Below are 27,538 nucleotides of genomic sequence, written 5' to 3' on the forward strand. Positions count from 1 at the left end.
GTTTTCCGTTTGACATCAAAAATTCCTGGCATTCGTCAGTAAGTAAATATGCTGACGCAGTTCGTGGAAAAAGTTCATAATGAGTAGGGTAAACAGTACACAATATTCGTTTTGAAGTTGTTGACCAGCTGATTGATTTCATTATTACAATTAGAACATGCTTGGGGATTTCTTGAAATATTATTATATGATTTGAAAACATTTCCAAGTCCATTTACTTAACGTTTAAATATCGATAATTTTGTTACTTGGGCTGAGTCGGTCTATCGCCTATCGATGTTGGCTTGCAAATTATATCGGGTCATCTCTGAAAAATGTCTGCCGCATCGTAAACGTTTTGCAAGAGAAACCGGAAAATTGTTTAAAATCCACGAAAAAGTGCTTGAAATTGATCGATTAGGTAAATATTTAACACACGTATTCTGTATGTATGTTTTAAATAGTTAATTTTGTGTGTGGCATTCGATCTTTGCGCTAAAATAGCTGTGGTGAAAATTGCAAAACGCGGCGACGGCAGCAAAGTCTGCCGCCGCTGCTGCCTTTGCGTCTTCTTCTTTCTCTTCGGCGTAAACGAAACGTGTGTGTGGTTTGTTTTTATTATATGCCTATATATATATTTCCATTAATTGTTTAATAGTGTCGCATGCAATTGAGCGATGTCTATACCGCCGTATATGATTCCGCCAAATGCCTGGGCCGCCCAGCTGATGGCCCAGCAGCAGGCGTACGCGGCGGCCCATGCACAGCAGGCCCAGCTGCATGCGCAGCAGCAGATGGCCAACCAGATACAGCAAATACCACCACCGGGTGCCCCATTGCCGACGTCGGGACATGCCAATGGCATACCGGTGCCGGCAGTGGGCGTGCCCCAGCCACAGCTGGGACAAATACCCACACCAAAACCAGATATTCTCACCGAGGAGAAACTGCAGGAGAAGGCGCTTAAGTGGCAGCACTTGCAGTCGAAACGTTTTGCCGAGAAACGCAAATTCGGCTTTATTGACACACAGAAAGAGGACATGCCGCCAGAGCATATACGCAAGATTATACGCGATCATGGTGACATGACCTCACGCAAATATCGCCACGACAAGCGTGTCTATCTGGGCGCACTCAAATACATGCCACATGCAGTGCTTAAGCTGCTCGAGAACATGCCCATGCCGTGGGAGCAGATACGGGATGTGCAGGTGCTGTATCACATAACAGGCGCCATTACCTTTGTCAATGAGATACCCTGGGTCATCGAGCCGGTTTACATTGCGCAGTGGGGGTAAGTTCCAATTAAGGTACTCTTTATATTTAAGCTAAATATTAGGGTACATTTCGCAGCACCATGTGGATTATGATGCGTCGTGAGAAGCGCGACCGTCGCCACTTTAAGCGTATGCGTTTTCCGCCATTCGACGATGAGGAGCCGCCGCTAGACTATGCGGACAACGTTTTGGATGTGGAGCCGCTGGAGGCCATACAAATCGAGCTGGACAACGATGAAGATAATGCTGTCTACAAATGGTTCTATGATCATCGACCACTAGTAGATACGCCGTAAGCATACCCATACATATAAACCAATATCCTTTTTAATCCTGCTCTCTGTTAGGTTTGTGAATGGCTCCACTTATCGCAAGTGGAATCTGTCCCTGCCCCAGCTGGCAACGCTTTACCGTCTGGCCAATCAGCTGCTCACCGACTTGGTCGACAATAATTTCTTTTATCTATTTGATCCAAAGAGCTTCTTCACAGCCAAAGCACTGAACATGGCCATACCCGGTGGCCCCAAGTTTGAGCCGCTTATTAAGGATCATAATGTTGGGTAAGCGAATGCAATATAAATTAAGAGCTTGTTTTAATTGTATTTGTTTTCTCACGCAGTGACGAGGACTGGAATGAGTTCAATGATATAAACAAGGTTATTATTAGGCAGCCCATACGCACCGAGTATCGCATTGCGTTTCCATACCTGTACAACAATATGCCGCACTTTGTGCATCTGAGCTGGTAAGCAAACTTATCTATTAGAATTTATATGTAGCTAGATATACTTACATGTCCGTAGAGTTCCCAGTTGTACGCATATTCTGGTAACGCTTCATGCCATGTTAGATCAAACAAGAAGGCCCTACTTACTACCAATTTAGCGATTGATTCCTGGGTTTTGCAATGTGAATGTTCGTTTCGATTTTGCAGACTAAATCGTTACTGCTGATAGTTGCATACACACCTAATCTTTAAGAATAGTTAGTCGATAAAGACTAGACTTCTATTAGAAATGCGGCTAATTTCTATAATTAATTTTTATCTAGGTACCACACGCCCAACGTGGTCTACATCAAGACCGAAGATCCTGACTTGCCTGCCTTTTACTTTGATCCACTTATCAACCCCATTTCACATCGCAATGCTAATTCTAAAATACAAGAACCTATGCCTGAAGACGATGAGGACTTTACGCTGCCCGATGATGTGCAGCCTTTTCTCCAGGATACGCCGCTCTATACAGATAATACAGCCAATGGCATTGCGCTGTTATGGGCACCGCGTCCGTTTAATATGCGTTCGGGTCGTTCGCGCCGTGCCATTGATGTGCCGCTGGTCAAGTGCTGGTACAAGGAGCATTGCCCACCTGGTCACCCGGTCAAGGTGCGCGTCAGCTACCAGAAGCTGTTGAAATACTATGTGCTCAATGCTCTGAAACATCGCAAACCGAAGCCACAAAAGAAGCGGTAGGTTAACTAAATAAATGGTTAAGAAGTTATATATAATTATATCTGATTATTTGCATGTTTTTTTGCAGCTATTTGTTCCGTTCATTCAAGGCGACCAAGTTTTTCCAGACGACCACACTGGACTGGGTGGAAGCTGGCTTGCAAGTGTGTCGCCAGGGCTATAATATGCTTAATCTGCTTATTCATCGTAAGAATCTAAACTACCTGCATTTGGACTATAATTTCAACTTGAAGCCGGTCAAGACGCTGACCACCAAAGAGCGTAAAAAATCGCGTTTCGGCAATGGTAACTAACCACATCCAATATATCCACATCCAATGACTAAACTGTTGCTCTCCTATACAGCTTTCCATTTGTGCCGCGAGATTCTACGTCTAACCAAACTCATCATCGACTCGCATGTACAGTATCGCCTCAACAATGTGGACGCCTTTCAGCTAGCTGACGGCCTACAGTACATCTTTGCGCATGTGGGCCAACTGACGGGCATGTATCGCTACAAGTACAAGCTGATGCGACAGATACGCATGTGCAAGGACTTGAAGCATCTAATCTACTATCGCTTCAATACGGGACCTGTGGGCAAGGGTCCGGGCTGTGGCTTCTGGGCACCTGGCTGGCGTGTTTGGTTGTTCTTTATGCGTGGCATAACTCCACTGCTGGAACGTTGGCTGGGCAACTTGTTGTCACGTCAATTCGAGGGTCGTCATTCCAAGGGCGTGGCCAAAACGGTGACCAAACAACGTGTCGAATCCCATTTCGATTTGGAGCTGCGTGCCTCGGTCATGCACGATATTGTGGACATGATGCCCGAGGGCATTAAGCAAAACAAGGCGCGTACCATACTCCAGCATTTGTCGGAGGCCTGGCGCTGCTGGAAGGCCAATATACCTTGGAAGGTGCCCGGTCTGCCCATACCCATAGAGAACATGATTCTGCGCTATGTCAAAATGAAAGCCGACTGGTGGACAAATACGGCGCACTACAATCGCGAGCGTATACGCCGTGGTGCCACCGTGGACAAGACTGTTTGCAAGAAGAATTTGGGCCGTTTGACGCGTCTGTATTTGAAAGCGGAGCAGGAGCGACAGCATAACTACCTCAAGGATGGACCCTATATATCGCCCGAGGAGGCGGTGGCCATATATACCACAACAGTGCATTGGCTGGAGTCACGTCGCTTTGCACCGATACCCTTTCCGCCGCTCTCCTACAAGCATGACACCAAGCTGCTGATTTTGGCTTTGGAGCGTCTGAAGGAGGCATACAGCGTCAAGTCGCGTTTGAACCAAAGCCAGCGCGAGGAGCTGGGTCTGATTGAACAGGCCTACGACAATCCGCACGAGGCGTTGTCCCGTATCAAGCGTCATCTGCTGACGCAACGCGCCTTTAAGGAGGTGAGACTATTCTAAATTGTTTGAATGTGGTTAGGTTTTTCATTGCTGCTCTTCTTTACCAGGTGGGCATTGAGTTCATGGACTTGTATAGCCATCTAATACCCGTCTACGAAGTGGAGCCACTGGAGAAGATCACAGATGCCTATCTGGATCAGTATCTGTGGTATGAGGCAGACAAGCGACGTCTGTTTCCGCCATGGATCAAGCCCAGCGACACGGAACCACCGCCGCTTTTGGCCTACAAGTGGTGTCAAGGTAACGGAGCGTGAATTATGCACAGATCCTATCCAGAGTGTATTATATATCTGCGCATTTTGGGCGTGTGATTTGTGGCAAAGTGATGAGCTTCGATTCCATCCCCTTGTTGCAAACCTCACGCCGAAGGTGTCGCATTTAAGCAGCAATATAAAGATTTATGTGTAAACCAGAAGCCACAAGAACTTCCAAGGAGAATTCTAATTGAATACACTCTCTTCCTCCACAGGCATCAACAATCTGCAAGATGTCTGGGACGTGGGTGAGGGCGAATGCAATGTGCTGCTCGAGTCGCGCTTTGAGAAGCTCTACGAGAAAATTGATCTGACTCTGCTCAATCGTCTGCTGCGTCTCATTGTGGATCACAACATTGCCGATTACATGACGGCCAAGAATAACGTGGTCATTAACTACAAGGACATGAATCATACCAACAGCTACGGCATTATCCGTGGTCTGCAGTTCTCTTCCTTTATAACACAATACTATGGACTTGTTTTGGATCTGTTGGTGCTGGGCCTGCACCGCTCCAGCGAAATGGCTGGGCCACCGCAAATGCCCAACGATTTCCTAACATTCCAGGATGCTGTCACGGAAATAGCGCATCCCATTAGGCTCTACTGTCGCTATGTGGATCGCATTCATTTGTTCTTTAGATTTTCGGCTGAGGAGGCGCGCGATCTTATCCAGCGTTACCTGACCGAGCATCCGGATCCGAATAATGAGAACATTGTGGGCTATAATAACAAAAAGTGCTGGCCACGCGATGCACGCATGCGTCTGATGAAGCACGACGTTAATCTGTAGGTTTTCTTTTATCCTAATCGTAACCAGCTTTCATTTGACTTATGTTTGTCTTGCCTTGCAGTGGTCGCGCTGTCTTTTGGGACATCAAGAATCGTTTGCCCCGCTCCGTGACCACCATTGGCTGGGAAAGCACATTTGTTTCGGTCTATTCCAAGGATAATCCCAATTTGCTGTTCAACATGAGTGGCTTCGAGTGTCGCATTTTACCCAAGGTTCCTTTAAATCCAAACTATTCGCCAAGTTCAGTTAATAATTTGTTTTATTTGTTCAACTTTTGCAGTGTCGCACACAAAACGAGGAGTTCACGCATCGCGATGGCGTCTGGAATTTGCAGAATGAAATAACCAAGGAGCGCACAGCTCAGTGTTTCCTGCGCGTGGATGATGAGTCTTTGGGACGTTTCCACAATCGCGTGCGACAGATTTTAATGGCCTCCGGCTCCACCACATTCACTAAGGTGAGAGCAATTAAATATACCTGAAGGGAGCGTCTTATCTTATTTAATCTTTGCCCTAAATAGATTGTCAACAAATGGAACACCGCTCTAATTGGTCTGATGACCTATTTCCGCGAGGCTGTGGTCAATACACAGGAGCTGCTCGATTTGTTGGTCAAGTGCGAAAACAAAATACAGACACGTATCAAGATTGGCTTGAACTCCAAAATGCCTTCGCGTTTCCCGCCCGTGGTGTTTTACACGCCCAAAGAGCTGGGCGGCTTGGGAATGTTGAGCATGGGTCATGTCCTGATACCACAATCAGATCTGCGCTGGTCCAAGCAAACCGATGTGGGCATCACGCATTTCCGCTCCGGTAAGTGCAAAATGGCATAACATTTGCTTCTACTTTAACGAAATACTTTAACAGGCATGTCGCATGACGAGGATCAGCTTATACCAAATCTGTATCGCTATATACAGCCGTGGGAGAGTGAATTTATAGACTCGCAGCGTGTTTGGGCAGAGTATGCACTGAAGCGCCAAGAGGCGAATGCGCAGAATCGTCGTCTTACGCTGGAAGATCTGGAGGACAGTTGGGATCGTGGTATACCGCGTATCAATACGCTCTTCCAGAAGGATCGGCATACCCTGGCCTATGACAAGGGCTGGCGCATACGCACAGAATTCAAGCAGTATCAGGTGCTCAAGCAGAATCCATTCTGGTGGACACATCAGCGACACGATGGCAAACTCTGGAATCTGAACAACTATCGCACGGACATGATACAGGCATTGGGCGGCGTAGAGGGCATTCTAGAGCATACCTTATTCAAGGGCACATACTTCCCAACCTGGGAGGGTCTGTTCTGGGAGAAGGCATCCGGCTTTGAGGAGTCCATGAAGTACAAGAAGCTGACAAATGCTCAGCGCTCTGGTCTAAATCAGATACCCAATCGTCGCTTTACGCTCTGGTGGTCACCGACAATCAATCGCGCTAATGTATACGTGGGTTTCCAGGTGCAGCTAGATCTGACGGGTATTTTCATGCACGGCAAAATTCCCACACTGAAAATCTCCTTGATTCAAATCTTTCGCGCTCACTTGTGGCAGAAGATACACGAGTCCATTGTGATGGATTTGTGTCAGGTGTTTGATCAGGAGCTAGACGCCCTAGAGATTGAGACGGTGCAAAAGGAGACCATACATCCCCGCAAGTCATACAAGATGAACTCCTCCTGTGCGGATATTCTGCTCTTCCCCGCCTACAAGTGGAATGTGTCGCGTCCGTCGCTGCTGGCCGATACGAAGGACACCATGGACAATACAACGACGCAAAAGTATTGGCTGGATATACAGCTGCGTTGGGGCGACTACGATTCGCACGATGTGGAGCGTTACGCTAGGGCCAAGTTCCTGGACTACACCACGGACAATATGTCCATTTATCCATCGCCCACGGGCGTGCTCATTGCCATCGATTTGGCCTACAATTTGCATTCGGCCTATGGCAATTGGTTCCCTGGCTGCAAAACGCTGATACAACAGGCCATGGCCAAGATCATGAAGGCCAATCCGGCGCTTTATGTGCTGCGCGAGCGCATACGCAAGGCGTTGCAGCTGTACTCCTCGGAGCCCACGGAACCGTACCTCAGTTCCCAAAATTATGGTGAACTCTTCTCGAATCAAATCATTTGGTTTGTGGACGACACAAATGTGTATCGCGTGACCATCCACAAGACTTTTGAGGGCAATCTGACAACGAAACCGATTAACGGCGCCATCTTCATATTTAATCCACGCACTGGACAGCTATTCCTCAAGATTATACACACCTCGGTGTGGGCGGGTCAGAAGCGTTTGGGTCAGTTGGCCAAATGGAAGACGGCCGAGGAAGTTGCGGCACTTATTCGTTCGCTGCCCGTCGAGGAGCAGCCGAAACAGATTATTGTCACGCGCAAGGGCATGTTGGATCCGCTTGAGGTGCATTTGCTGGACTTTCCCAATATTGTTATCAAGGGCTCGGAGCTGCAGCTGCCCTTCCAGGCCTGCCTCAAGGTGGAGAAGTTTGGTGATCTGATTCTTAAGGCCACCGAACCTCAAATGGTGCTGTTCAATCTGTACGACGACTGGCTAAAGACCATATCATCCTATACGGCATTCAGTCGTCTCATACTGATCCTGCGCGCCCTGCATGTCAACACGGAGCGCACCAAGATCATACTCAAGCCGGACAAGACGACCATAACGGAGGCGCATCACATTTGGCCGACGTTAACGGACGAGGAATGGATCAAGGTGGAGGTGCAGCTGAAGGATCTCATTTTAGCCGATTACGGCAAGAAGAACAATGTGAATGTTGCCTCGCTGACACAGTCCGAGATCCGTGACATTATACTGGGCATGGAGATCAGCGCGCCGTCCGCGCAGCGTCAACAAATTGCCGAGATTGAGAAGCAGACCAAGGAACAGAATCAATTGACGGCGACAACAACGCGCACCACGAACAAACATGGCGATGAGATAATCACCTCGACGACGTCCAACTATGAGACACAGACGTTCAGCTCGAAGACCGAGTGGCGTGTGCGTGCCATATCCGCAACGAATCTGCATTTGCGCACGAATCACATCTATGTTAGCTCCGATGACATCAAGGAGACGGGCTACACCTACATTCTGCCCAAGAATATACTGAAAAAGTTCGTGACCATATCCGATCTGCGTGCACAGATCGCTGGCTATTTGTATGGCGTGAGTCCGCCGGACAATCCGCAGGTGAAGGAGATACGTTGCATTGTGATGCCGCCACAGTGGGGCACGCATCAGACGATCAATTTGCCAAATGCTTTGCCCACGCATCAGTATCTCAAGGATATGGAGCCGCTCGGCTGGATACACACACAGCCGAATGAGCTGCCGCAGCTGTCGCCGCAGGATATAACCACGCATGCCAAGATCATGCAGGAGAACTCGAATTGGGATGGCGAAAAGACAATTGTTATTACCTGTTCCTTTACGCCCGGCTCCTGCTCTTTGACCGCCTACAAATTGACGCCATCCGGCTTTGAATGGGGCTCCAAGAATACGGACAAGGGCAACAACCCGAAGGGCTATCTGCCGTCACACTATGAACGCGTCCAAATGCTGCTGTCCAACAAGTTCCTTGGCTTCTTCATGGTGCCGGCGCAGAGCAGTTGGAACTATAATTTTATGGGCGTGCGACACGATCCCAACATGAAATACGAACTGCAATTGGCCAATCCAAAGGAATTCTATCACGAACTGCATCGCACATCGCATTTCCTGCTCTTCTCAAATCTCGAGGATGGCGGCGATGGCGCCGGCGCCGATCGTGAGGATGTTTATGCTTAAAAAAAAAACCCTGTACAATTTCTGCTTCAAGGCGATATGTTAAGTGCGTACAAACAATTTTTATAAACCTGTATGTGAGTGTCCTACTAAAAGAAAAGCCTTCAATTAATTTCCACATTAACCAAGTTTCCGTTTCCTTTCTTTTTGTGTGGACTAAACAGCAGTTGCCATGGCAAAGAACACACAACTTTTCCACTTTTACATTTCAGTTGTTTTTTTTTTTTGTTTCTCTTTTTACATGGCGCAACTTAATACACAACATTAACTACATGCTATATATATACATATATATATATATATATGTTGTATAGGTAATACAAAAATTTTTATATTTTCTTTTAGTTTCGTTTCGGTTTCTAGGTACGTCTGTTAGCTGTTTGTTCGTTGGCCTCGCTTCAGGAGCATTTCCACAGCACAACGGCCAAATTGCCGGCAAAGAATAGATAGAGTATATTCTCAGTCTCATAGGATACCTCAAAGCCAAATCCCTCGCCGACAACCACATGCCAATAGATGCCAAATTTCTTGTCCATCGTATCCTTAATCGTTTTGGCAGCTAGCTGCGGGAAATATTTAGAGTTCGATATTTATAGGAAGATTTTCGGGTTTGATTCTCGAGCATAATCGAAATATGATCTCTTGTATTTAATTTAAAGCAAAAGTTCTAAAAATCTTGTTTATAAGAAAAAGTAGGTCACCAAATTAGAAGAACATAGAGATATATATTCTTGATCAACATCAATAGTTGAATCGATAGAGCTCTAACTGTTTGTTTATGTTCAAATAAGTCTCGCAGTCTTGCTGAAGCTTGGTCTGAGTACATTTTATAGCAGAGTTAGGATCGGCTTACTATTTTCATATATCTCTCTTAAAGGAACTATCCTTTTGCTAACCAAATTCTACAATTAGAAGCTTTACTGTGAGCCTTACTTATAAGCAAAAGCTTATCAATATCGGACAGCTATATAATATAGTTCCCATAGGCAATAATTGGTTAAGGCCAAAATTGAGCTCTTGTTTTTTTTAAATATAATATACGATTATATATATTTAAGACGATATACAGCTCAATTGTGAGCTCTATTGAGCTGTTTTTATGCATAGAATTTCTTTTTTAAATCGAATAACTATAACATATATCATATGTACGCCTGTGGCAGGGCATCAAAACTTCGGCACTCTGAGCCAAACTGTTTTCCACTTGGTTAGTTAGTTTTGCACTTACCTCATAATTTGAAGAGTATTTCTCGCACACACTGACGCTCAAGTCGATGACCTCTTGGCGCATTTCCTCCTTCATGTCCGAGTGCTGTTTTAAGAAATGTGCGAATATAGAGTATACGGCGTTTACTTAATGCTGCAATGCTTGGCACCAACCTTGACCAGCGGATAGGTGTGCACGATTTTCTTGTCGCCCTCCTTGGCACCCTCTTCATCGGCCATGTCGGGCATTTGTAGCAAGTCTTACCAACTTACCAAGCTATGTTTAGCGCAAGAATTGAACGTGCAACGTTTCCGTTACCTATATATGATGAGGAGAGAGCTATATAAAGGTGACACGCGATGAACCGCACACACACACATGCAAACACATATACACGCGAGCTAGTAACTGGTAATGTTAGAAAAATTGAGTTAAATTCCGATTTACATGTGACATAGAATTCAAGTTAGGTATTAGACCAGGCTGGCATGAGAATGAAACTGAATATTGTTGTTGTTGTCACGCCAGGCACACGTGCGGGGGGGTTGGGGGATTTGGAGCGGGCTGCGGCAATTTGTGTTGCCTGTCAGGAGCGCGATTCACTTGCAACTGACTCTGACGCCGACTCCATTAACTTTGCTCGGGCCAGGCAACCGCAAAAGCAGCGTCACGGCAGGGTATTAATGTGCCCTGTGTGTGTGTGTGTTTGTGTTTTGTTGTGCTGCGTTTGCGCCAAGTCCGCAGCTCAACTGATTGCCACCCTCTTTTTGCAAACAATTGCAATTTCCGTGCGGGTGCCCCGCTAGACGGATGCCGGCGTCTCGTCATCTTGGCGGCCACCCCCCAAAAAAAGGAAGGAAATCCAAGCCAAGCATCAAGCGCTTTAACAGTTTGTTGGATGCTCGCCTGGGTGGTTGCTGGGTCAGTCCAGCCAGGGCGGATGTGTTAGGGAAAATTGAAAAGTTGACAAACAAACCCAACCCCAGCTCGACTTGTCTGATTTATGTGCTGCTGCAGCAGTTAATATATGGCATGTGTGTACTATTCATATTATTATTATTATTATTATTCTTATACATTTAGTTATCCCAGTTTTCCTCATCTGCGCTGGAGACTGGCGCCGTTTGTTCGTACTCCTCAAACAGTTCCTCGTTGTAGTTGCAATCGGGCTCCTCCTCGATGAGCACAAAACCATTTTCGATTGGCTTTTTATGCTGCTCCAATAGTTGATCCAATATTTGGCGCGTAGCGCCCAAATAGGCGAGCCTGTCAAGCAGCTCCAAAATGGACATTTTGTACATGCATTTCTCGTTATCATAATTATCCTCGTCCTTTGTGCAGCGATGCAGTTGCAATTCGATCTCCGCCCATATTTTCTCCTCCTGCGTGCGATTGTCCTTATTGAAGGGAAAATCAACGAGATGCAGACGCTTATAGCTGGCTCCGATGTCTGGCAGAGGCTGGACTTTAAGTGGCTCCGGCAGTGGCATGCCCAGCATATCCTTTCGCACAAACAGGGCCATTTGGGAGACATAGCCCACGGATTCGTCGCCGGGCGGCGGCTCGCCGACGCCCAGCAAGGAGAACATGTAATTGGGATACTTTTCGGTGATGGCCAGGCACCAGGATTTGAACTGCTCGCGTGTCCATTCAAACTTGTGATCGTGGTGGCGAAAGCCATTCGGCAGCAGCGGATTGAAGCGTGTGAATATTATGTTAAAGTCCGAATTGGGTGTGCTAAAAATTACAATTTTTGGCTGCATAAATCCAAAAACATTTGCAGGAATCTTAGCCAGCACATCGTCATGAACATGCTCGATGCTGCAAGAAAATATAATAATAATATTACAATGTATATTATTATGCAATCCAGATAACTTACAGTTCCAATGCTATGACCGCGTCTGTGTCCCTTAATTCTTCAGCTGAGTCCGCGACGCTGCCATGCAGCACCTCAACACGCAGTGGACCGAGGCGTTGTCTGAGAAAGTCGCAAACAAGTGGGTTGGTACGATTTAAATGCCCCTTTAAAAGATTGTCGTCGATGTCCACCTGTAATTAAGAGCGATACAAATTTCAAATTTTAACAGCCGGTCTTAATTCCAACTCGTTTCACAACACAAAGTGCAATTTGAACAGTCTGGCAACGCTGTACAAACCCAGAAACGAAACAAAATGGCGCAACAACATGGCAACGAAACATTGGCTTGTCACATTGACTGCGTGTGTGTGTGAGTGTTCCGAGCACGGGCAGCAGTGCACGAAGAATATGTAATTTGTTGTGAAAATCAATTGAGTAGCGAAATAAATAGATTCAATTGCAAAATATAGTGAAAATGTGTAACTAAAACACACAAATGCAACTGTGTAAGCAATAAGTGCACGCCTGCAAAGCATGCTGAGTGAAATTTTTCTTGTATTGCATTTGAGGGAAAAGACAACGTGAAAACAAGAAGAAGAAAACTTGTAATACGTGAAAGAAATACATACTGAAAAGTGGCAATTGAAATTAATCAAACGAATAGCCAAACGGCATATAAACTGTGTGTCTAAACTAAATACGAGTGCGCGCAGCACTAAAATAATTAAATAAAATGCTGCAAGGCAACTGTGGCCTGTGCCGGCGGTCCAGCTAAATCAATATTCTTCCATGCAGGAAGCCACCGTCTCTGCCCTCTTTGGCTGTCCGTTCGTGTCAGACAAGATTTCTTGTGTTCTTCACCGAGCGCTGAGTGTAAAATTCGCATGAATATATGTGTATAGATGTGTGTGTGTATATTATATTTTGCAGTTTTAGCAATAGTGATTAATTGTCGGGGAATTATCAGAGATTTGTTAAATTATTTGTTTTGTTGTGTGTGCATAATTGTGACCAATACCAAAGCAAGCGCTGTTGGTGTGCGTGCGTGTGCACGCATCTATGTATGTATGCATGTGCCCCGTGCCCATAATTTTGCCATTCCGCTTTAGCCGACAGCGTTCCATTCACATTGTGCCGGCGCAACAACGAGATTCAAAACAATAGAGCGTGAAACCTGAATTAGTGGTGGCAAAACAAAAAATGTAAACGAAAAAAAAACATGCAAAATTAATCAGCAGCAGTTACAATAGGATTTTACTGTGCATGTGTGTGTGTGAGTGTGTATGGGTGCGCGTGTGTTTTGTTTTTGATTTATTTGGCATTTGTTAAGCGTAAGCAGTTAAAATAAATCATAACTGAAAATCAACTCATCAGCGCCACTCTTCTTCTTGCCACAGCCACCACGAATGTCAACAGTAAAGAAAGCGTGGTATAAACATACAAAAGAGAATACAGACAAAAACAAACACAACAATTCACAATTTCAAATTCAACGTTCCTTTATGCGCTCTGCGTTAACTTGAGACTGACAACTGTCAACTAACCGACCCGACCCGACCCGATCCGATCCGATCCGATCTACTGGGAATTGGGCATTGGAAATTGAAAGTTGGAGCGTTTTTCCAATCGACTGCCGCCTGCTAAACATGGGCAAACGCATCGCTTCGGAACGCCAGCAACAAACGGAAACCAATAAAACACAACCACGGAAACGCAAGCGTCCCGCTGTTAAAGCCTCCCGGGTGGAGAAGTGCCAGCGCCTGAGCGCTGACAATAACAATTTTGATTGGCACGAAAACGATGACGAGGACTCCTCCTCATCCGGCTCGGCAAACGTAGCTCTGTTGCAAACACCACAGCCGCAGGCGCCGCCACCAGCAGCACCACGTGGCCAGTGTCCAGTCAATTCGCGTGCATCATTGCTGTCCCTGGCCACATTTGCCAGCGGCGGCTTCAGCGATCACAATAATTCCAATGCAACCGAATCACCGCGCCCGGTTTACACACTGCGCCCGTCTGTAGTCAATGGCACCATACTTAGGGATGTGCTCTCCAAGGCCTGGCGACTAGGACGACCCATAGGTAGGCACCAACTATCCATATATATATATATATATATATATATATATATATATATATATATATATATATATATAATTCTTAATCTAATACAATTGCCTGCAGGCAAGGGCAACTTTGGCGAGATATTTCTTGCCTCGGATGACACTGTTTGCCCGGTTAGCTCGGAGAGCGCCAAATATGTGGTCAAAATAGAGCCACACTCGAATGGGCCGCTCTTCGTGGAAATACATTGTCTCATCAATACCAATCAGACACCGCGTAAGTAGTCCAAAGCACATGTACATTCACCTAATCCCAACTATTTCTTGCAGAGATTACGAATGGCAACGAGGCGTGCAGCATTGAGAAGCTGCCACCAACAATTAGCCATGGACCGCCCACGGGCATTCCGAGCTACATAGCCTCGGGCACACACTACTTCGGGGATGGTCGCTATCGGTTTCTGGTGCTGCCGCGCTTTGATCGGGATCTGCATTCGCTGATCAAGAACACGCGCGTGGCACAAAAATCTCTGCTGGTGCTGGCCATAAACGTAATCAATGTGCTGGAGCATCTGCATGACAAGGGCTACTGCCACAACGATATCAAGGCGCAGAACCTGATGATATCCAAGTGCAAGTACCTCAAGCGGCAGGCTGTGCAGGGCGGCAAGAGCTACGATGAGCACTACGAGGAGAAGCAGCAGACGACGGATAGCGGCAACAGTTCCGAGCAGGAGACTAACGACGATGACTACTTTGTGAAGAACGACAAGTTTGTGCTAAAGCGCATTGCGCCCATCAAAGAGGACCACGATGTCGAGGACGAGGATGAGGATTTCGATGATGGTGCCACAACAAATAGCAACAATAGCAACAGCCTGGACCTGTACCAGACGCCAGTGAACAAAAATAAGCGACGCGCTCGCAACGCTGCCGTCGAGTTTAGCGGCTCGAATCCGATGCGTTCGTGTCGCCGCAACGATAGGCGCAACTCCAGCTCCATGTACGAGGAGATGGTCAAATCACATTATCTGCGACCGGCCAAGCGCGTCAGCTACTCGGAGCTCTTCAACGAGGATGGCTACCCGGTGAAGGCGGATGCCAACAGCGAACAGTCGCCGGAAAGTTCGGACAATGAGTCCGATGAGTTTGTGCCGCCGTGTGCCAGACGTTCGGGCGGTGCCAGTGCACCCAAGCGCGTCTCGCGCTCCTCCACCCGCGCCGTCACCCGCCGCCAGGAGCCAAAGCAGCAGCAGCAGCAGCAGCTGAAAAGTGATGTCTCAGAGCCCGTACGCAATGGCGGTGCACGAAATAAGCGTGCCGCGACGCAGTATCAATTGGTGCAGGTGGAAGAGGAGCACATATTCCTGATTGACTTTGGTCTGGCCTCCAAGTATCAGGATCGCGGCGTGCACAGGCCGTTCATCATGGATCAGCGACGAGCGCATGATGGCACACTGGAGTTCACCTCCCGGGATGCACACCTGGGCGCGCATTCGCGTCGCAGCGATTTGGAGTGCTTGGGCTACAATTTGCTGTACTGGTCGGAGGGTTATCTGCCATGGAAGGATGTGGCGCAGCAGCAGCAGCAGGAGAAGGTGCATCGCGCCAAGGAGCTGTTCATGACCGATGTCTGCGAAATGCTGCGACAGTTCTATGGCAAACAGGTTCCTAAATATTTGGGCGAATTTCTGCAGCAGATCGGACAGCTCGCCTACCAGGAGCGGCCCAACTATGAGCGCTATCGCAACATCTTCAAGCGCGAGTATCGCCGGCTCGGCTACGATTGCAGCCAGATGCAGTTGAGCAGCGATGAAATCTTGCGCACACGTGTCTCCATTAAGGACGAGATCGATGGCAGCGCCAAGTGCGACATATTCGAGCTGAACAATAAAATTGCATGCAATGTGATGCGCAACGCGACGCTCAGCACACCATTCCAGGAGCACTCGCTAACGAATCGTGTATCGCCCAAAAATCTGCGTTCCAAGTCCAACAAAAAGAATGCCAAGAAGAAGAAATTCTCGTGGGCGGAGGTGCTGTCACAGGATCCCGATCAAATAGCACGCGAACGTGCCGTCAAAGAGTTCGAGCGTGAGGAGGTCATCTGCCCGCTCCAGTCACGTCTGCCCAGGCGGTACGAGGGCAGGCCGACCTATGCGATATTGGCTGTGGAGCAGAGCAGACGGGACAAGGGCCTGAGCGTGCAGGAACACAACAACGAAGAGGCAAGTGAACCGGATAAATACGAGACGGTGGAAGAGAACGATGATGATTATGAGGTGGAAGAGGAGGAGGAGGAGGATGATGAAGAGGAGCAGGAGGAGGAAGAAGAGGAGCAGGAGGAGGAGGAAGAGGAGGAGGAGGAAGAAGAAGTTGACATGGAAGAAGCGGAGCCAGAGGCAACAAGTGAAGACGAAGAGGTGAGTGCTTGGCTTTATATACGACACACAGAGAACTCAATCATTAATTCCTTATATCATACCTAGATGGATTATCAGCAGAGCGACGAAAGTGAAGGCACGACACAGTCGGAGGCAGTGCGTCGCGGCCGTGGTCGTCCGCGCAACAGCAGTAAACTGATTCAGGTGCAGCAGCCGCATCAACAACAACAACAACAACAGGTGGCCAAAGGGAAAGGGGCGACGCGCAAGCGAGCCGGCAAATTGAGAAACACAAATGGCCATAGTCAGCAGCAGCAGGAGCACAGCAGGATGATTGTCACACCGTTAACCACAGTCGGGAGCAATAAACGTGGCTGCGCCACTCGCAAGGAGAACGCGACAATGGCGTCCGCCACCGGCGAATTGGAGCAACATCATCATCATCATAATCACAACAACAACAAGCTAAAGTCCAGTCGATCGGCGGTGGATGCAACCAAACAGCGGCGCACCCGTCGTTGTCTATATAAGACTGAACCACACATACGTGGCGAGCGGCAGCAGGATGTGGAGAACAACTATGCCACAAATATGCAGAACGTGTACAGCGTGTGGCAATATGACGATGAGAACAGCTACGGCAAGGGGCGCAATGTCAACTCGTCCAGGCATTGCCGCAAGTGATACGACAATTAGATACCCTAACAAAAAAAATGATTAACATTTGCAACTGTTGCTGAATGGCATCAAATTAGTGGAGCTGGCGGAACTACATAAATAATAGTACATACAAATAACAGTTATGCTGCGTTTTCAAGTATTTTTTAGAAGTTAACTATCCCCTAAGTGAAACAGACAGAAAGAGAGAGAGAGCGAGAGGGAGAAGAAAGTGAAGAATGGCTGGTTACGCCTCCAGGCGTTCCACATTGGATCAATGCCTATTCATCAAGTTGTTCAGCACACTTTATACAGTGAAAAAGCACAGAATGTTTTGTAATTTCTAACGTTCTTTCATTTTATACAACATTTTTAAGGACAGAAATTGTTACAGCACGTACATACAGACATATATATATATACACACACATACATATATATATTAGGAGAGATGAATGTGTGGGCACTGAGACAGGTGCACCGTTAGGTTATAAATTGGCCTTGATAGCAAATTATTGTTTAATTGTAATTTTATTTGAAAGTTTTTACGTTAGTCTCGCTTTAAGTCGCACCCGATTCGATTATATTACATAAATGATAATCCCCTCAAAAACAAAAAAAAAAAAGTATTTAACTAGATGAAGGTTATTATTGCATAAAACATAATTATTAAGTTTAAGCTAGGATATGAACTGCGTATATAAATAAAATAAATAGAAACTGTATGTCTTTAACAATTACCCATATAAGCTAACTGTTTAAATTCCCCGTATTGACTACGTTACAGATAATAACTAATTTAGTGGGAAATGGCGCTCTTAATCGCATTACGAACCTGCAGAATGTGTTCGATAGTTTCTATGCGTCGCATTAACTGGAAGAGTCGCATCTCAGCACAGCTAAAGAAAAAAATATGATAAACCGTGTTAAAAGTAATTAAAACATAGCAAAAATACAACTAAAGTGAACAATAATACACACCCAAATTCAGTGACCTTTTTGATTTCGTGTACCCAGCGCGTATCTTCTAATATTTGAATTGTAGCACAATATCGCTGCTCGTACACCGGCGGATCGAAGTTAATTCCCGTTTCTGTGAGTTTCGTCAGTGTATTAAAGCCACCACAAGGCAGTGTGTAGTGAAACATTATAAAGGCAAAATGGTCTTGGGAATTTACTCGAGTTGTTTACATCTGTTTTTGTCGGCTTCAGTGCGACCGCGAGCAGTATATGGGAAAAATTCCAAGAAAGCAGAACACAAGCGGACAACTTAAGGTGAGTACGCAATTGCGTGCAGCCAACTTAGTGCTAAGCTAACTTACGCTAAATGCGTTACGTTGCGCATTTTGCGCGTTTTCGACTCATTTTGCGTTTATGTTATCGAACATATCGCATCATTCCGATATCAAGAGCGCCATTTTTTTGTAATTTCCTTAAGCTCATCATCAAGTGCAAAATGTCTAGCAGTAATATTATATAAAACATCTTCCACGAAAACCGCCTTGTCGTTAAGACTGTGGCGAATCGTTAAGACTTTGACTTGAAAAGTTCAAATGTGCAGTGTTGTGCATAAAATCTATGTTTTGTTTTGCGGCCACTTTTTGGTGCCCTTCGGCAAACAAGTAGCCGCAGCTGGTCAAGCAAGACCCTTTTGGTCTGCCACCCAAAACAAAAATAAAGAAAAGCAAACCAAAGCCCAAACATTGCTTGACCCTCATTACGTTTGATATTTTCGTAACACATTAAGGACCGACCGTGCTGGACGGCAGCAAGTTAGTTTTTAACTTTGGGGCAGACAAACTCATTTGCCTCGCACGCTGCCAAAGCAAGAACAACAAACAGACTACAAGAAATAAAGTAAAGTAAACATTTAAGCGGCCTGTGGGTAAAACCAAAAAAAAAAAAAAAGAAAATATAAAAGCCGAAACGAAACGAGTTTGTAAAAAGATTCGCTTTTCGTTTTCTGTTTTCTTTATGGCAATAATATAATTTGGTACAAACGGTTTCCCGTTTCATTTGTTTTGGGCCTGTTGTTGTTGTTGTTGTTGTTTTTGCTTTTATGGAAAAAGCATTTAGGGGCGCTAACTTGGCCTCATTGAATTTGGGCCCAAAAAGTTGAATGAAATGTTTTCGTTGTTTTCTATATACACGCAACTTTTGTATAATGAGCAAGATATCAAATAGAAACACCGACGCCTAAATCCTGAAACTTACACTCGCTCTCTCTCTCTCACTCACTCTATCTCTATCTCTCTCTCTCTGTGTGTAATCCTTAGAAACTTGCCAATGTGCCATTATGTGCACGCACACGCACCCAGGTAAACAAATTTGTTGAGACGACAATTTCAAAATGCGACACCAACAAGAAACAACAGCTGGAGCGGGAGCAGGATTAGGAGCAGGAGCAGGAGCAGGAGCTGCAGGAGCATGCGTAAGTGCTGGGCAGACCAGACCAGGCCAGGTAAGCACAATATGAAAAATACATTGGACTAGGGATAAAAGAAAATTATGCAAAAATAAACACAGCGGCAAAGTGTGGACAAAAAGGCGCATGCAGCAGCACGAAAGTAAAAGAAAGAAGTGCGATAAAAACAACGTTTGCCCTCGCACTCTCTCTCTCTCTCTCTCTCTCTCTCTCTCTCTCTCTCTCTCTCTCACTCTCGCTATCTGCTTAAAGTCTGTTCTGTTTTCAAGGTGATTATCCTTAAGACCCACAAACACAGCAAAAGTAGTGGTGTGCGTGGGAAGGGGGAGGGGGGCGGTGGGGGGAGGCACAAAGTGGGACAACTTCGTATGACTGAAGACAAAGTTTTTCAAAGATGGAAGACATGCCAGGCGACTGTCTGGCTGTCTTGTGTTGAGCTACAGTTGTCGCTGCTGCTGCTGCTTAGTCTTCTTTTTCTAGTCCCACCACTTTTTGCTTCTTCTTTGTGGCAGGTATGAAATCCAAGCGTTAATATTTTTTTTAGCTGCGCAGCAAATTTGTAAATTTCGTTGCCTGCCGCTTCTTTTTTTTCTGTTATTTTTTTTTTTTTGTCGCGTGACAATGAAACGCGGATAAAGCATTTTACGTGCAGACGCCGCTGGCAGCTGTTGGTGGGTTGGTGGGTTGGCGCATTGCTGTGCCGTTGGTTTGGTGGGTTGGCGGTGTGGTGGGCTGCTGGTGTGGTGGACTGCGTTGTCTTCGTCGCTGATTTCGCATAAATTATGCAGGCGACGGGGCAGCACACAACACTGGCATCGCTTACAAGCCGATGGGCAAGTGCGATGTGCGACGTGCTTCATGCAGGCGCCACCCAAAACGAAGACTTCAACAAATTACAAATGTGCCGGGTTGTTTTTTTTTTGCGTAGTAGTATGCCCAGCAGAAACAAGGACCAGTCATCATCATCATCATCATCAGGAGCAGCACGCTGCCGCATCGCGCTCATCCAGCTGGAGGGCACACGCACTTGGGACACATTTGTGCGCTCTAATTTTTACATCAGCTGTGTGCTGCGGTGCTTGGTAGCTGTTCGGTCAGCGGGTTGCGGGTTGCGGGTGGTGTGTTTGCCGTTTAAAAGGGCACCCGAAAAACCACACAAAAGACATTTGAATTTGAAACATGGAACGAAATTAGTTTGGTAAACTGGGCAACCTAATGAATTTGTGTGTATATGTGTGTGTGTGTGTGTGTATATGTGTGTGTGTTGGGGCTTTGCTTTTAAGCGGCCTTTGTTCAAATGCTTCAAATCAAATAAATATAAAAACAAAATAATATTAAAAAAAGTGGTTTTCAAATAAAAACCAAACTCGAGCCAAGTGCATTTGACTGGAAGACCGCAAAACCAATTCATCAGCTCTCACAAAAGCCGTCAGCCGCAAAACACTATTAAAAAAAATAACTAAGAGTGCTCTGGTGGGGAAAGCTCGACTAGAAAATACCCTGAATTCAAGTTGATGCTACAAAATCTACAAACTCTCGCTTCTTTACATAAATACTATGTACTCAAGAGAACACACACACACACACGCACACAGACACACACATAAGCACGCAAGCCGCTTGCTTTGTTGTTTACGCGGGTTGTGCTTCTTCTTCCCTTAGAACTTCACCATGGAAAATGCATTCTTGATTAACTTTGGTGTTTAACTTGCGAGCTTTATGAAATTTTCAGTGCATAAATATTGCATTAAAATGTGTGCTAATTCCAAAGTCCAAGGCTATAGCTCGAAAAATGTGTTTATTTCTCCATTTTCGAAGCAGCGAGAGAAGGAATCTAAAATGTTAAGCACTGATTAGGCTAGTGACTCTCAAACGGTAATCACAAGACAGCGCCTTTCAAACTGTACTTTTAAATATAGATTTTTCCGTGATTTATGGGTTAGTAGGCATGTCTCGATCTTTGTTGGAGGTCATTTTGTTAGCCTCTTGACCTAAGCTCCAAAACAGCTGCATATGTAGCTCCGCCTGCTGGAGTGCGTCCATATTCCAGTCTATATTCCAGTTGTTGTCTTGTACACAACCAATATACCCCATTAGAATTTGTGAAATGGGTAGAACAACATTTGAGTAAATGAAATAACATTCATGTTGGCCCCGCTCATACGCACCACATGCCACATACAATTGGTTAGGCGGAGAGTTTCTGTGTGTGCTTGCAGCTGCGGTAAGTCGGGGGGGGGGGGGGGGGGGGGTAAAGGCCATAAAGCAATGGCAAACGTTGCCACAAGAGTGCAGCAGCAGCAGCAGCAGCAGCAACTGAACTCGGCAACAAGTTGGCCAACGTTAGCTGCCCCCACAGACACATTGCTGTGGCAACATGCTGTTGCCCCTGCCACACTGGAGACGATGCGGCGTGTAGCACATGTTTTGATAGCTTCGCAATTGCAGGAGCTCGGCTGAACTGTGGGAACGTGTAGAGTACATAAACATTCACGTTGTTTGCCTACACTTCGTGTGCGGCGCGACCGCACATGGAAATCAAATGAAAGCTGCGCCCCTCAAGCTGACAGCGGGGGCAAGCAGACGGAGGTGGGGTGAGGTGGCAAGCCACCAACCCAAGGGCAACAGCAACTGACACCAATAATGCGGCCCGCGCGTTGATGCTGCCATAAATATGCAATTTTATGTGACTACCTTGAAATGGCAACAGTTGCGCCCCAACAAAAGGTCACCGCAGCCAGTTTTAATCTGTGCGCAAAGAATACAAGCTCGCAATTTTATTTTCGCATTAAATTTCTTCTCATTTGCCATTATTTTTCAACATTTGCGCTTCAACGTGTGCATAAAAATACTTGAAAAGGGCAGCAAATGTATGAATTGGACATAATTCGCCGATTTTGCCAACTAAATGAAACTGAGTTTTTATTTCGGCTCTTATTTGTTTCAATGGGATTATTTAAATACTCAATGGAGGGTTTGGGCAAAGTTGATCATTTGTTTCTTGTATTTTGACAATTTAATGAGGAACAAGCTCAGCTTTGGGTATTTGCCTGGTTTCTGCTTGTGACAAGCTTAAGCTGCAGCTTACAGTCCATATTCGAGCATAAAATAATCATTTATATCAACTTATTGTGCCGTGTCATCTACAACAATGAGCTATACGATTTGCTCCAATAACTTTTGTTTGCTGTTTCCGCTCAACAACGACAACAACTCGCACATTTGTTGTTTCAGCTGTTTATTGGTAATTTGTTGCGGTTGTGTTATTTTGTAGAACATTTTCGGGCAGTCCCAAAACACCTCTGTTCTATGGGTTGAGTGGAGGAGGGTGTGCCGGGGGGGGGGGGGGGTTTGGGTATTCGTGTCAGGGCAGGCGGCATTTCGTGTTTGTTTAGCCATAGTTATGTAAATGACACGCCCCCTTCCCTGGCTAACGCCCCGGCGCCAGCTGCCGAAATGTTTTGAATGCTTTTAATAACTTTACAGACACGCACACACACACACGCACTCTCACACACATACACAACAATAGACTCAACCTGCCCCATGCTGGGGCATGGGCTTACATGTCCTTGTCCACACACACACACACACACACACACACATGCACCGACACCCAGCTGAATTAAAATGAAGAAACGCCTGCTCTAAGCACCTTGTCCTGCCTTGGCCTATTCAGCTTGGCCGCAAAGCTCTCACCCGGCCATAGCTAAGCTGAACTAAAAGCTGGTGAGGATTACGTCCAGGCAGAGCCATATGAAGCTCTTGTTAATGCTCCTGTTGTTGTTGTTGTTGCTGTTGCTGTTGCTGCTGATTTGCATTAAAAACTTTTCAAAATGAAATCAAAAGATAATTAAATCATTTTGACGTCAACATCTCTGAGCTGACGCTAACTTATTAAGCACGCTCACAGGACACGCACAAGGATTAGCTGCGTGGGCGTGGCAACACACCTGCTAGACATTGTCGTTGTTGTTGTTTTAGCTGTGCAGCTCATAACATTTCTAAAGAATCCAGCTTTGAATAAAATTTCGGCTCACATCGAGACGCACTTAATTAAAACAGTTGCTGTTGTTGTTGGGCGTCCCTTTTCGGTCTGATGTGCCACATGTCTGTGCAAAACCAATTACAAAAGTTGCCCCGAAAAATCGTAGACAACGCACCTGTGGGCGTCGGCGGGCACCGATGCAAAACACGTATACGTCATGTGGGACACAGCGACAGAGCATAAGTCGCCCAATTAGAGGTGTTTTTTGCGTGTGTGTGCTTCAAGCCAGAAGCAGCGGTAACAACAGCAACAACAACAACAGTTGCTATACCAGCAGCAGCAACAACAGCAAGAGAGGCCACAACAGCAGATGCAGCAACAATAACAGTCGATGGATTATCTGCAACAACAGCAGCAACAGCAAGAGCCACAGCTTCAATAGATAGCAGCAGCAACAGCAACAACAACTGCAACAACAGCAGGGGCAAATGCCATAACAATGGCAGCTACAACAGCAACAACAGCAACATCAACAACAAAAGCAACAACAGCAACAACAACAGGAGCAACAACAGCAGCAGCAACAGCAACAATAACAATAGGAATAACAAGTGCAACAATGACTGCAACACCAGAAACAACAGCAGCAGCAGAAACAACAGCAGCAACAACAGCAACAACAATTGCAGCTACAATAGCAGAAGCAGCAGCAACAACAGAAACAACAACAGTAAAAACAGCAACAACAACAACAACAACATCAACAGCAGCAACAGCAACAACAGCAACAGAAGCAACAACAATTGCGACAGCAGCAACAATATCAGCAGCAACAACAACAACAGTAACAATCAGAGCAGAAACAACTGCAACAACAACAGCAACATCAACAGCAGCAACATATGCAGCTGTCCGTCGTGTCAGACAATCAAAAACAAGGCAGACAACAGAATAGAAGAGACACGAATGGGTGCATGGACAGACAGATAAGAGAGGAGACAGACAGACAGACAGACAGACAGAGAGACAGACAGACAGACAGGCAGATGGGCAAGAGCAGGAATAGAGTGCAGCCATGTCGCTACTCAGAATGTTGGCCAACAAGAAGCACACACACACACACTCACACACACACCTACGCACACTACGTGCCTGGTTATGTTTGTGCCAGATTTATAGCCTATTTTGGGGCGCTTAGAGGTTGGCTGGGAAAGTGCATTGCTGCAACTGGCAAAGTGGCAAAGTGGGAACTGGCGACTGGAATGCAGCATTAACCAGGCCGAAATGAAGCAATCAACGTGTTTGCCTAGTTGTTTTAGCCAGCCACATAAACTGCTAATCAATGCGTAGCCAGCCTCGGTGGCGCCTCGGTGGCTTCAAAGTTAATTGCTTAAACTGACAGCTTGGCTGCCAGACGAGGCGCATTGAGCCGAATGCGTGAAAGCGACGCCGCTCTGCGCCCGAGGGGGTGGGGAATGGGTTTGCTTTTACGTGGAATGTTGTTTGTTGAGCCTAGACTGGGCCCAACGTCGTGCCGAGCCGAGCCGAATGCCTTTGGGGCTTGTAATCAGCGAGCAGACGCTGGGCACATGGCTGAATGAGCTCAGGAGCCGAGTCAAGGCAGGGCCCAAGCATCCGGGTTAGGACTGAAATAATTCATTTGTTGCTCGCTTTAATTGGAAAACTTTGTCGTGCGTCTGTGTGTGTGTGTGTGCGTGTGTGTGTGTGTGTGCGTGCGACAAAATATGGCCATTTATTGCCGATTTTATTGAACATTTTGCGCAATTTCCGCAATTATTTGCGTCAAACAAACAAAACATGCCCAGCTATGAAAATAATGTGAATTGACAAATATTGTTCACATGCCAATGGGCAGATGCAGATATCTGAATATGAATATGCTTGTGAATATGAATATGAATATTCATATTCAGTTGAATGCCATAGAGAGCTCGTATAAATTTATGCATTATTATTTGAATAGCTTAGTTATCGGTAGGAAAATCTAACCTAATTTATATTCAAATGAGCTCACATTTGGCTTTTGTGTATTTTGTGAGTCTTAATACTAATTAAAATAACTGCAGCTTTTGTACTTTTGATGGCTATTCAAAAAAGTGATGGAATCTGATTGAAAGGCAAAACAAAGTCAGGTGTGCTAAGGTGAGACAGGCAGAGAGATAGACAGAGAGACAGACAGAGAGGCAGACAGAGAGATAGACAGAGAGGCAGACATAGAGATAGACAGAGAGACAGAGAGAGAGACAGACAGAGAGACAGACAGAGAAACAGACAGAGAGACAGATAGAGAGACAGAGAGAGATAGACAGAGAATATGTTATATATATGTTATATATATATAGAAAGGTCTTTCTCAATGCATTACACATTCTTCTACGACATTCTATTACCCTCTGTTAGGCTTTCAAATTTGTTCTTTCTAGACATCTTTGCCCAGCTTCTTATCCAATTCTCCACGAGCTCCTCAAATTTGATCCACATCCCAATCAAATCCATATAGCTGCTATAGAAACTGGAAGGGTATTTAATTGTTAGCAAGGACTTTCTTTTTCTGCCTGATTTGTTATTTCAAATGAACTGCCTCTAATTTGTTATCTCTGGCCATGCAGCGGCCTTCTGTTAATGGATTAAATCAGATTTAATATAAATGTTCGCAAATAAATTAAAATATGAACTGAGTGCTGCATTTGAATATTGATTAAATGTGTGCAGCGGCAGGGCTGTTGCTGGGGCTTGGATTGGGGATTGGGCTGGGATTGGGCTGGGATTGGGCCTTGGTTGGCAATTCAATCACATAATGGCGCACAAAAATTATTCGCCTTTTTTTGCAGCAATTTGCAGATCGAGTTTTGTGCCAGCCATGGCAATTATGCAAATGTTGTTGATGTTGTTCTTCTTGCTGCTGTTGTTGTTGTTGCTGTTGCAGTTGTTTTTGCTGCTTCTGATGGCACGTAATCAGCATGCATCGAATGCGATGCAAAGTGCGGACAAACGAACGCTGCTTTCGTGAGTGTGTGTGTGTGTGTCTGTGTGTGCTTGCAGGTCAACAGGAGCTGGCTGCATGCTGGCTGACAGGCTGCCAGGCTGCCTATGGAATTGACCTCATTTGAATTGCATTTGCCTGCGCACAATGCGAAAACTTTGCGCTTATCAGACAGCGGCCAGATGAATGTTGACATTCTCCGTCCGGCCCAGCGTCCGTCTGTCCGTCCGTGCGACTGCCTGTTGTCCGGCTGGCTGCCAGTGTGAATCGCATAATCGCCGAGTATTTTCCAGCACGTCCGCCCGTCTGTCCCTCCGTCTGTCCATCTGTTTACTATGAACCAATTGCATTGTGCTCTGATTAGCAAAATGCGCCTGTTGCAGGCTGCATTAAGTGTCATCAACTGGCATTAAGATGCAATCGATTGAACTGAATGGATAAATCCTGCATTATTTAACGAACTGGGCCGAGGCATTGCAAATGAGTTGGCCGAGAGCCAAGCACACTTCATCTAGGTGTCAATTCCATGCCCAATGCCCAAAATTCAATATACAAGTACCAGGCATTCGAGCCCATGCCCCAAAAAAATACCAAAAGAACTATGCTTTACAGCGCATGAGCTCCACTGACGAGCTTGTGCTGCGCCAGAGTTGGACCCGTGTCGTGCTTTTTCTTTTTATAAAGACACGAGCGAGCACGAAATATTGATTGAAAATCAAGGTAAAGCAAAGTTTAAGACATTAGGAGACAAAATGTTATCGAAAGCAAGTAAAATGTTTAAAAATGTTATCGAAAAAGTCGTGCTTGTTATCGAAAGCAAGAAAAATGTTTAAAAATGTTATCGAAATAGTCGTGCTTGTTATCGAAAGCAACCGACACGCGCTCATCTCTAGTCGATTCATTCAATTTGGCTGGCAGCAGTTTAAGAGCAGAATCATGTACTAGTTGCCCA

At 45.8% G+C, this 27,538-nt stretch overlaps 5 protein-coding genes and 1 non-coding gene across 8 annotated transcripts in view; 4 read left to right on the plus strand and 2 right to left on the minus strand.

Annotated features, from left to right (window-relative positions):
• The first annotated feature begins 274 nt into the window (after positions 1-274).
• Prp8 (pre-mRNA processing factor 8) lies at positions 275-9,121 on the plus strand. The gene is made up of 14 exons (XM_064687987.1): positions 275-400; positions 638-1,273; positions 1,333-1,548; positions 1,604-1,816; positions 1,876-2,001; positions 2,307-2,726; positions 2,798-3,015; positions 3,076-4,127; positions 4,190-4,382; positions 4,612-5,185; positions 5,251-5,401; positions 5,470-5,646; positions 5,710-6,001; positions 6,056-9,121. Exons 2-14 carry the CDS (start codon positions 657-659, stop codon positions 8,998-9,000), a joined length of 7,194 nt encoding a protein of 2,397 aa, XP_064544057.1. The 5' UTR covers positions 275-400; positions 638-656; the 3' UTR covers positions 9,001-9,121.
• LOC135432552 (small Cajal body-specific RNA PsiU2-55) lies at positions 2,045-2,224 on the plus strand. The gene has a single exon (XR_010436924.1). It is a non-coding gene; the product is annotated as a small Cajal body-specific RNA PsiU2-55 (non-coding RNA).
• A 67-nt stretch (positions 9,122-9,188) lies between the features above and the next one.
• Positions 9,189-10,687, minus strand: LOC135432345 (dynein axonemal light chain 4). Of its 2 annotated transcripts, XM_064688004.1 has the most exons (4): positions 10,583-10,687; positions 10,378-10,522; positions 10,226-10,309; positions 9,189-9,560 (listed from the first exon to the last, which is right to left on the minus strand). In XM_064688004.1, the coding sequence occupies exons 2-4, from the start codon at positions 10,450-10,452 to the stop codon at positions 9,396-9,398; spliced, it is 324 nt and encodes a 107-aa protein (XP_064544074.1). In that variant the 5' UTR covers positions 10,453-10,522; positions 10,583-10,687; the 3' UTR covers positions 9,189-9,395. The 2 variants fall into 2 exon arrangements, with proteins under 2 accessions (XP_064544074.1, XP_064544073.1); XM_064688003.1 differs by having other exon boundaries at positions 10,378-10,682.
• Positions 10,688-11,243: 556 nt separating this feature from the next.
• On the minus strand, positions 11,244-18,447 carry Hen1 (Hen1 methyltransferase). Of its 2 annotated transcripts, XM_064687999.1 has the most exons (4): positions 18,151-18,447; positions 18,005-18,068; positions 12,087-12,256; positions 11,244-12,025 (listed from the first exon to the last, which is right to left on the minus strand). In XM_064687999.1, exons 1-4 carry the CDS (start codon positions 18,315-18,317, stop codon positions 11,284-11,286), a joined length of 1,143 nt encoding a protein of 380 aa, XP_064544069.1. In that variant the 5' UTR covers positions 18,318-18,447; the 3' UTR covers positions 11,244-11,283. The 2 variants fall into 2 exon arrangements, with proteins under 2 accessions (XP_064544069.1, XP_064544070.1); XM_064688000.1 differs by lacking the exons at positions 18,005-18,068; positions 18,151-18,447 and adding an exon at positions 13,422-13,557.
• bsd (back seat driver) lies at positions 13,712-17,311 on the plus strand. Its single transcript, XM_064687992.1, has 4 exons — positions 13,712-14,147; positions 14,250-14,405; positions 14,459-16,551; positions 16,618-17,311. The coding sequence occupies exons 1-4, from the start codon at positions 13,712-13,714 to the stop codon at positions 17,194-17,196; spliced, it is 3,264 nt and encodes a 1,087-aa protein (XP_064544062.1). The 3' UTR covers positions 17,197-17,311.
• LOC135432342 (uncharacterized) overlaps positions 18,311-27,538 on the plus strand; it is a 42,743-nt gene continuing 33,515 nt past the window's right edge. The window contains exons 1-2 of the mRNA XM_064688001.1: positions 18,311-18,444; positions 19,446-19,630. Coding sequence (XP_064544071.1) covers positions 19,520-19,630 — 111 coding nt within the window. The 5' untranslated portion in view covers positions 18,311-18,444; positions 19,446-19,519. The remainder of the gene's footprint in view (positions 18,445-19,445; positions 19,631-27,538) is intronic.

This window comes from Drosophila montana, unplaced genomic scaffold (genome assembly GCF_035044405.1).
Source record: "Drosophila montana isolate Dmon_TW-CO22-7 unplaced genomic scaffold, ASM3504440v1 contig_3200_1, whole genome shotgun sequence".
Classification (NCBI taxonomy): Eukaryota; Metazoa; Arthropoda; class Insecta; order Diptera; family Drosophilidae; genus Drosophila; species Drosophila montana.

What these genes read in the sequence shown, in the direction of transcription:
- LOC135432345 (XM_064688004.1), bottom strand. Translation starts at nt 10,452, where the DNA reads ATGCCCGACATGGCCGATGAAGAGGGTGCCAAGGAGGGCGACAAGAAA. An exon ending in ACACCTATCCGCTGGTCAAG is followed by an intron (nt 10,310 to 10,377) that starts GTTGGTGCCAAG and finishes TTCTTAAAACAG; the next exon opens with CACTCGGACATGAAGGAGGA. An exon ending in AATACTCTTCAAATTATGAG is followed by an intron (nt 9,561 to 10,225) that starts GTAAGTGCAAAA and finishes TATTTCCCGCAG; the next exon opens with CTAGCTGCCAAAACGATTAA.
- bsd (XM_064687992.1), top strand. Translation starts at nt 13,712, where the DNA reads ATGGGCAAACGCATCGCTTCGGAACGCCAGCAACAAACGGAAACCAAT. An exon ending in CAATACCAATCAGACACCGC is followed by an intron (nt 14,406 to 14,458) that starts GTAAGTAGTCCA and finishes TATTTCTTGCAG; the next exon opens with AGATTACGAATGGCAACGAG. An exon ending in CAACAAGTGAAGACGAAGAG is followed by an intron (nt 16,552 to 16,617) that starts GTGAGTGCTTGG and finishes TATCATACCTAG; the next exon opens with ATGGATTATCAGCAGAGCGA.
- Hen1 (XM_064687999.1), bottom strand. Translation starts at nt 18,317, where the DNA reads ATGTTTCACTACACACTGCCTTGTGGTGGCTTTAATACACTGACGAAA. An exon ending in AAAAAGGTCACTGAATTTGG is followed by an intron (nt 18,069 to 18,150) that starts GTGTGTATTATT and finishes TTTTTTCTTTAG; the next exon opens with CTGTGCTGAGATGCGACTCT. An exon ending in GCGGTCATAGCATTGGAACT is followed by an intron (nt 12,026 to 12,086) that starts GTAAGTTATCTG and finishes ATTTTCTTGCAG; the next exon opens with CATCGAGCATGTTCATGACG.
- Prp8 (XM_064687987.1), top strand. Translation starts at nt 657, where the DNA reads ATGTCTATACCGCCGTATATGATTCCGCCAAATGCCTGGGCCGCCCAG. An exon ending in CACTTTGTGCATCTGAGCTG is followed by an intron (nt 2,002 to 2,306) that starts GTAAGCAAACTT and finishes ATTTTTATCTAG; the next exon opens with GTACCACACGCCCAACGTGG. An exon ending in GGCCTACAAGTGGTGTCAAG is followed by an intron (nt 4,383 to 4,611) that starts GTAACGGAGCGT and finishes CTTCCTCCACAG; the next exon opens with GCATCAACAATCTGCAAGAT.